Here is an 8869-nt window from a genome sequence, read left to right on the forward strand (position 1 = left end):
CTCAAGCCTCACAGGGTGCCAGTGCAGGTACTGTGGCAAACTTTCCCTCCCCAGCACAGCCACACTTGGCACTAGTATCCTCATGAGCACTGCTCTGTGGGGCAGCCATGTGTGCTTTGCCTGGTCTGCAGGCAACCTTCAGACTCTCTGCAGTCTGCTTCCCAAGGGAAACTGCAGGTGCCCAGGGGAGAGGGCTGCACACCACTTACCACCCCTGCCCTGCACATGCACCCACCCACGGGCAGCTGCCAGCACCTGCAGCTCAGGGCAAACAGGGGACACACAGCCCCTTCTGCCCTTCTGTTTTTTCAGTATGAGGATCTCTAACCACTTTGATCCAAACAAGTATGCCAGGCAAAGGCAGCAGGGGGAGAACCATAGTGGCTGTCCCTGCAGCCACATTTGGGGTATTCAACAGTGAACTGGGGCAAAAATGCACACGAAAAAATCTTAGGAGACTGTTACTAGCAGGGGATTGCATACACCCCCAAGATATCCAAGTGTGAGTAAGGACCTACAAGGGCAGCACAAGGGATGCAGGGACTTTTTTAACATGCAGCACACAGTAAGAGGATGGCAGGAGGGGTTCTGTTGTTTTTCTCCCTATAAGGGTGCAGGTGCATGCACATCCCTGGGAAACAAGGGTTTGGTTTTCTCCCCTATCTGGGTCAGGACTCTGTGATGTGGCAGTGTTCTGACCTCAGGGCACACAGCTGGCAGGAGACAGGAGTGGTAAGGGCTGAACTCTGTTCCAGAGGGAACTGCAGTGCCTGGCCATGGGCAGGATGGGGCCACCCAGCCCCTCCACCTCCCCCCAGCCCAGCACAACACGCAGACGCAAGGCAGTGACTGTTTTATTTCAAAGTAGAACAAAGGTATCTTTTATTCTTTCCAGAGCTGAGACATTCAGCTTTGCCCTAAGTGTGTCTGTGCTCAGACTGGCTCCTTGCATGTGTTTACTCAGAGCACATCTATACAGGGCAAACCAAAAGCAGGAGACTGTTTCATAACTTGGCTGAGTCTCACCTCTGGTAAAGAAATCCCATTACCCAGCCAAACATGATGGCGTGGTCCCTTGCACAGCACATGCTGCCGAGCAGACAGGCTCTATAGAAAAATCTAAAAACAAAATGTACTTTCAGACATTCCACATCAACTTTTCCCCAAATTTTGCTGGGAATGAGATTTGGCTCAAAGTGTATCACTCTCATCTCCCTTCATACCTCTCCCCTGTGGGCAGTTGCTAAAGCAGAGTTACAGAGCATCGAGGATGTTGTCGATTTTGGAGACCAGGTCTTGGCGCTTGTTGGAATGCATCTTCTCGTTCTCGATGTACGTGTCCTTCTTGAGCTTGCCTGCCACCAGCCGCTCCGCCTCCACCGACGACTTCAGCACCAGCTCCTTTACCTGGCCATCCAGCTTCTGAATCTCGCTTACCTGTGGGGCAGGGTGACAAATCAAGGGAGTATTACAGGAGACAAAGCAAAACAAAAAGATCCCTACAGTGAAGCTGAATAGAAGAGATGGCAGATGATAGCAAAAGATGAAGTCAGTGCTAAGTAGAAACATCTCTGATACCTGAATGTTGCCTCCTGAGCCAGCATATTATGAAAAATACTCCATGAATAGGTAACTAAGGAGTGCAGATAAAAGGGAGTCCAAGGATTCAGGACCAATACTGGCAAGAGACTGTTAAAGAGTATTCAATTATGAATTTTTAAGGCTTCAAGCTAAATCACAGCTCTGACAGCTGGAAGCTGTGTCCTTACAGTTAATGTTCATGATGTGTGAGTGCTAGGTCTGCAATGACAGAGCTACTTTTTGAGTTAAATAACAGATTAACCAAGGTGGTCGTTGGCTAAATGGACTTTCAAGTGTCCCTCACTTTGGGTTAAATGGCTGTTTCAGGTAAGTGTTAAAATATATTGAAGGAAGGACAGTGGCTGTGTGCTCATTGTGCCATGGCTTTCAACATGCTAGAGCAAATCACCCCCAGAGCAGCATCGTGTTACCAAAACTCTGTCAGTGCCAAAGGCAAATGTGCAAGAAAATAAGAGATGAGGGAGAAGATTTGGGTTGAGTGGTGTGAGTAGTAGAGTCAGAACTGTAAATGTGTTGATAGCTTCTATTTTTGCTTAAGTGTCACTGCCATGAGTTCAATGAGAAGCACCAGGATTGTGTTACCAAAGAATTAATCTGTAAAAATGCAGCTGGTTCAAGAGTTGCTTAAGAAACAGCACAAGCAGCTGTTTACTAGCAACATTAACATGGTTCTATAACTGAGATTACTGCAAAAATAACACTTTTCACATGCCCTTGCAGAGATCAAGCCATTTTCAGATGAAAAAACCCAACCTAGACTGGCTGCAGAAACTAAACCACCAATTAAAACTCCTGCAGAATTCTTGACAGAGCCAAGAACAGGAGAGCTTATAAAATAAATCTGAACTTCTTACTTTATCACATAAGTCAGAGCCTTCTGTCTTCAGCTTAGACTGCAGAGAGGCAATTTCATTTGTCAGGGCCTTGTGCTCCATCTCCAAAGACTTTTTGCCACTGTTCAGGGTGGAGATGTCCCGTGACTGCTTGTATTTATTCACTGCTTCATCAAAGTGACGGTACAGCCCAAGCCTCTTGTTCACCAGAGTGAGCACCTGCTCTGTGATGCAGGCAACCTTCATCCTGGCTTCAGCAGCTGGATCCTGCAAGAGGACAGGAGGGAAGATCAAAGCAGTCATATCTTTGACCCACATCAAGCCGTGCCTGCAATCTGCCACAGGACTGTTACTGAAACTGTTCCCTTGGCAATTAAGTCAACTGAAGTATTTAGGTGAATGGTGCAACTGCTGGTTAGGGGAAGCATCTTTCAGCATTTAGTCCAGCCCAACAAACAGTTTAACAGTGAAAACACTGCAGAGCAAGAACTGCAGACATCCCTTCTTCTCAGGGGGACTCCTTTTTATGCAGCAAGCAAAACTCTAGTAAGCTTCATGACATTAGATCAGCCCTACAGGAGTACCAGTGCTCAGGATGAACAAAAACAGGACTTTAAACAACCAGCAAAACATTGGCATGGCAGGAACATTCAGCAAGAATTACTGGTATGAAAAATCACCATTCATCAGCTGAGAAAACTGCTTATATTCCCACAGGGCTCTTCATCATACAGACCTTAGTGATGGAGAAATCCAGTCTCACATAGACAATCACAGTGAAGAACAAGATGTAAAAGGCTCCAACCACCAAGAGAGGCTCTTGCAGCATCAGGATTTTGTTGAAGGTGTAATGAACCTACAAGAGAAGTTCCAAACACTGAGCAGTGCCCCATGTTACTGCAGGGTTAACTCCTCAGGCAGCAGCAGAGCCACCCAAGCAGTCCAGCAAGTGTTTATTTCTTAGCTGTTTTGACTGAGCTGCTGAATTCAGAGGAAGCACAACTGCTCAGAGGCCACACTCACCACAATGTCCTGGATGTGCTGCTCCACCAGGTTGCTCTTGTGTGCTACAATAACGGGACGTCCAAAAGTGTCCAGGTATGTGTAGTGAAGCTCATCTGAGGCACGATTGATTTCATAGGGGCTGTCCACATGGATATTCCTGTGGATAAAACCACAGTCCCATATGACCTCATGATGTTTGAGATGATGTAACCCAGGACTTGTCTGAGCAATTGTTGCCTCTAGCACAAGGTAAATTATGCAGTTTAAATAATGCTCTACAATGAAACAAAGCTGTGTTCCAAGATCTCCTCCATATGCAGAGTCATGGTATTGATTCACTGTCCCCCAGGCCATTAGAGCAGACTGGAGAATTGCCACTAACACAGCACTGTCTGTGGTAACGAGCCAGGAGGAATCACACTTACTTGGCTCCTTCTGGCAGGACAATCTTGACAGTCAGAGAGTCTGTAACTTGCTCATCAAACACATGGTCAACAAACCTCATCTTCAGGGCATACTGATCACCTAAGAGTGCAGAGCAGAGAATGGTTACAGTTCCTCAGAGGACAAGAGAAAGCCTTGAAGCTCAGCTTCCATGGGCAGGAACAGAATTTGCATGGATCATTGTGCAGCAGGGGGCACTAGTTCACTCAGATATATTTTAACCAGATGTCTACAAATACCTGAAGAAAGCACAAAAAAAGTGGATTTGCATATTCTAGAAAAAAATAGCTGGCAACTGTTGTTGCTAAGGTCCTGTGTACTATAGCTTTCAATTCTTTTCTGTACAGCAACTACCTTTAAACACACAGGAGGATGTTTTTTATTCCCTTCCTCTCAGCCACTCACCAAGATTGTACAGGTATTCATAGCTTGGCAGGTTATAGCCAATGATGTAATGGGTTTTCCAGCCCCCAAAAAGGGGGAATCGGGGACGGATCTCCATCTCCACAGAGTCATCCAGGACAAGAAGGTGGCTGGTGGAAATGTTCCCAATTTCATCTCTGTAATAGACATCTTGAGCAGCAGCTGGGAGAATGGTCTGTAAGGAGAGAAGCAGCAGTGAGTGCATTAGAGGGGATTTACTTCCAGTGAAAGTGGCAAAACCAATAAAGGGTGGTAAGCACTGAGAAACTGTGCTCCCACACGAGACATGACAAAATGGCCATTCAGTTGCATTGAGTGGTAAAATTGTGCTATTACAAGCAATCCCACAAGTGGCTGCCAGCACTAAAATCACTTGGCCTCCAAATGAATGTGCTTTCTCCAGCTGAGTCTTAAACACCCCAGACAGCAAGGGAGCTCATCATGCCCACCAGGACAGCAACTCCCTTTTCACTCTAACTTGCTGCCCTAGCTGACTGGGCTTGCTGGCTTTACACTCAGCAAAGTGAGATTTCTGTTTGGCTGCACCACCCTAGAGAATTACAACAATCAATCCTGGAGGCTACAAGCAGTGAGAAATGTGTTCTGACCAGAACCAAAACCTACTTTTTAAACTGGCTAGCAGAGCCACAGCTTTAATTCTTGTTGAGTGCTTTGTGAGCAAGGAATGAATGGGTGAGTTTCCAATAAATACTGCTCAACATGAGAGGATATGAGAGAGAGGCAACTCTGAAAATAAGGGGAGGGGGGACAGAATTAATGGTCCTTGCAGAGTGGAAAACCCAAAGCAGAGACCTCAACACAGGGGTAAGGGATTTAGAGGGTCTCTGATATTGAGGGGTGGGAGTGTGGAGAAACACTATGTGCCCTGGTATATGCAGTCTGTTGGATCAGCAAATGGAATAAAGTGTATAACCTCCTAATGCTGCTTCCAAAAGCTATTCCTATCCTGCACAAGCTTTCTCTGAAAATAGACCAGAGTTTTAATGTTCCTTATTACTGAGGTTACCAAACAAAAGGCAAAGGACAACTGCATTAGTTATAAAAAATATACATGCAAGATGACAACCTTAAAAGACTTGACAGAAGAGATCCCACTGTCTGGCTGTCTCTGGTAGTCGTATCTGGAGAAAGGCCCTTTCAGCACTGCTCCTGTGTGCTTTAAATCAACCGTCTCTTCAACCGCAATGTTACCCCAGTGAGACACCTCAATGACTCGTGTCATGCTGGTGATGGTCAGGAACGGACTGTTATTTTCATAGTGCACCTTCAGAGTGTCCTAAGGAGGGAGAAAAAGATAAACTGTCAGACCTAAAGTAAGTAGCAAGCTCCCCTCACAATGATCCACTCCATGTGCCATGGAGAACCCTCCTTGGCAGATGCACGTGTTCCTGGCCTGCACACAGTCTAACTCATGGCTGACCTGTGATTTCTGTGTGAAAGCCTCCGCTTTCCACTCTCCAGCCTCTGAGACACATCTTCCACAACCCCTTTGCACAGAAATGTACCTGGCTGTATGGAGGGATGTCCTTGAAGGGGCCATATTCAATCGTGTCCTCAGAGCGGGAAGGGTTGCCCAGCTTGGTGTAACTCTCCACGTTCCTGGAGGCCAGTTTGACACGGGTTGTTTGGGTCTTGGTGAGGTATGGTGAGTAAAAATAGTGATTTCCTTCAAAGACCACAAACTGCTTCTCACTTTGAGTGATGTGGGTGGGATAGGGCTGCAAGACGTGCGTGAAAACCATTTCAACAGAGACACGGACCTTGGCGCCTGGGGCCAAAGGAGATGGCAGCTTCACTGAGAAGAATTTCCCACTGGAAGGGAGAAGAACAGGTAAGTCATGTGGGATGAGAGAGCACTCAGATCCATCCACTGCAACATCCCCTGCAGACAGGCAACCACGTATCTATCACGTGTGTAATGTGTGATTTGGGCAGATATTTTTATTTGCTCCTCCACAACACGGAGATGTCTTGTCCCGCAGGTGTGGTTACTGTGCTGGGGAAGCAGCATATGCTTCACTGTGTCCAGGCACAGTTACAGTTTTGCTTCACAAAAAAACACCTAGTTCCCTTTTTAGAAGGGGAATGGTGACACACCCCTCCCTAATCCTGCATTTATAAAGCTTCAGCAAGAATTTTTTCTATTCTTCTGAAGATGGTAGGAATGATCTATCTGCATCAAAGGAAGCATGGGCACAGGTCCAGAAGACAAATCACAAACATCTTAAGCACCTGTTCCCACAAAGTCTGTTCTCAGATTTTTGCACACAGGAGCTGAAATTAAGGAATAGGAGCAAGGTTTTGGACTGAGGTTCTACAGAATGGATTGAGACTCCACCAAATCTTTAAGGATGCACTGGACAGACCGATGTGATGCTAAAAGTAAACATACTTCATGTTGTGCCTAGTGGCCCAAGGACAGGCATCCAGCCATGTCAGAAGCCAAGGTCTGCCCTGGCAACTTAAAATCCACAGCTACTATACTCTTGAAACCCAGCTGCACTGTGCTTTTGAGCCACTTTACAGGACTGCTCACCTCTCAACTCTCATGGCTCAGAAAACACCTGCCTGCAGCAGCTACGTAATCTTCCAAGCTTGGCAGTACAGAACCTGATGCAAACAGCAGCATCCTCTCTCCTGGCAGCAGGAAGACCCTGTACTAGGCCATGGTACCCAGCACTCTGTAGCACTCCACACACAGCCACAGGCACTAAACTCTCTGTAGTCACCACTGCCAACCGTCTGAGAGCTCAAAATGGAGTAATGGGTAAGTGCATGACCAAATGCTTCTCTCACCTGGTGTCCCAGGGGGCCAGGGCATTACTCAAGGCACTGAGTACAAGAGACTGAGCAAGAAAGCACTCGTGATCTCCAGGTACATGGAACTGGGGTATCATCTCTGCTTCACTGTGAGGACAATAATGCACCCCCCATGCATAACTCTAGGTACTGACCTTAGAGGAGATACTCACCTTTTGCCCTTAACTTTAGTCTCTTTCACTTCCAAGGTGTTCTCCTCCTCTTCCTCACCTTTCACCTGTTCCCAAACAACATATGGGATCAGTATGCTGCCTTTAAAGGACTTAACACATCCAGGGCAAAGTCTGTACAGTCCCTGTAAGGATTTTTTTGGGGGAATGTCCCCCAGAAAGTACAAGCTTATATATAACTAAGGTATTAAGAAATTCTTTTAAAAGGCCCGTTCATAATGTTGTTCACAAATACAAATTGCAGTGCGGTCAGTGTGCAAAAACAGGTACTGGAGGTTTCTGGTAACTCTCATGTTCCTATGTTCCCTCAGCCTGGTTTCCAAGCTGGCACACTCACCTCAACACAACTGCACAAATGAGAATATTGATCAAATGCTTTTGTGATTTCTCTTGTGACTGGGGAGTGAGCAGGCCACGGGGACCATGGCTTGACCGGCTGAGGTATACACAGAACTACGTGTACAGGTACACTATAGAGCACTGTATGTGCCTCTCTCTGCTGTATGTAGAGTTTATCTAAAGTGACAATACTTCTGGGGATAGGCCAGAAATATTGTCGTACTGCTCCTCCGACCTTCCTATGGGTAAGGGCCGGGTCCCCGTCCCGGCGCTGCCTGGGGCTGCCAGCCCTGCTCCGGCTCCCGACCCCCGCCCAGCTGTGAATGGCCCCCTCATCGCCGCCCAGGCCTCCCAGCTCCGCCCTCACCCCTCGGCACACACCCCCCGCTCCCGGCCGGCTGCGGGATCCGGGAGCGGCGCTGAGGGCCTGGCAGTGCCGACGTGTCCCTTCGGGCGCGGGGCCGGGCAGTGCCCGCGGCCCCCGCCGGGCGCGGCGCTCGGTGCTCGGTCCCCGCGCTCACCTGCACGCCCAGGTGGGCCAGGCGGGGCTCCAGCCCGGGCTCCAGCGCCAGCAGGAAAGTGGAGGCGGCCGCGCCGCCCGGCGCGTTGCCGAGGCTGAGCTCGGCCGAGATCTTGGCCAGGTGCGTGCTGAGGTCCAGCGAACGCCGCACCTCCTCCAGCACTAGGTCGGAGCTGGCCCCGGCGGCCGCCAGGCAGAGGAGCAGCAGGCGGCACAGCAGCCCCGCCATGGCCGGCACACCGCGCGGGGAGGGCACGAGATGGCGGCGCACGCGCTGTACGGGCACGGCACAAGATGGCGGCGCCCACTGGAGGAGGAGGCTCGCGATGGCGGCGCCCAGATGCGCTGGAGGCCCGGCCCTCCTCCCCGCCTAACGTGGTGCTTGAGGAGAGAATCTGGGCGGGCTCTTCCAGAGTCCCGGGGGTGGTTTCGGCTTCGCGCAGTTCCGGCGCTCCGGCTCTGTCGGTGAGCTGGGGTGTTCCTGCGGGGCGCTGGGCCCGTGCCCTCGCTGAGCTCTCAGGCCTGGGCAGGCCTCGGGGCTGGGCAAGCACTGCTTGTTTGGCCCTGCTGGGCTTTCCCACTTCTTCTTCTGCCCTAAAAAGAGGGGAAAAACAATTATAACAAATACTGCAGGATGCTTAGGGCTTTCAGGTGTTCCTCAGCCTCCTCTCCTGCCACGGGACAAAGCACCT

General features: G+C 49.3%; 1 protein-coding gene across 1 annotated transcript; it reads right to left on the bottom strand.

Annotated features, from left to right (window-relative positions):
* Positions 1-838: 838 nt before the first annotated feature.
* RPN1 (ribophorin I) lies at positions 839-8443 on the bottom strand. The gene is made up of 10 exons (XM_033071934.2): positions 8179-8443; positions 7301-7365; positions 5834-6140; positions 5395-5604; positions 4290-4482; positions 3866-3965; positions 3459-3597; positions 3172-3291; positions 2457-2702; positions 839-1437 (listed from the first exon to the last, which is right to left on the bottom strand). The coding sequence occupies exons 1-10, from the start codon at positions 8404-8406 to the stop codon at positions 1255-1257; spliced, it is 1791 nt and encodes a 596-aa protein (XP_032927825.1). The 5' UTR covers positions 8407-8443; the 3' UTR covers positions 839-1254.
* Between the last annotated feature and the right edge of the window lie 426 nt (positions 8444-8869).

The sequence above is a fragment of the Catharus ustulatus genome, chromosome 13 (genome assembly GCF_009819885.2).
Source record: "Catharus ustulatus isolate bCatUst1 chromosome 13, bCatUst1.pri.v2, whole genome shotgun sequence".
NCBI classification, from domain to species: domain Eukaryota; kingdom Metazoa; phylum Chordata; class Aves; order Passeriformes; family Turdidae; genus Catharus; species Catharus ustulatus.

Coding starts and splice junctions, on each gene's coding strand:
- RPN1 (XM_033071934.2), bottom strand. CDS start 8,406: ATGGCGGGGCTGCTGTGCCGCCTGCTGCTCCTCTGCCTGGCGGCCGCC. Junction 7,366..8,178: donor TGGCCCACCTGGGCGTGCAG/GTGAGCGCGGGG, acceptor GTTTGGGAACAG/GTGAAAGGTGAGGAAGAGGA. Junction 3,598..3,865: donor GTCCTGCCAGAAGGAGCCAA/GTAAGTGTGATT, acceptor TTTTATCCACAG/GAATATCCATGTGGACAGCC.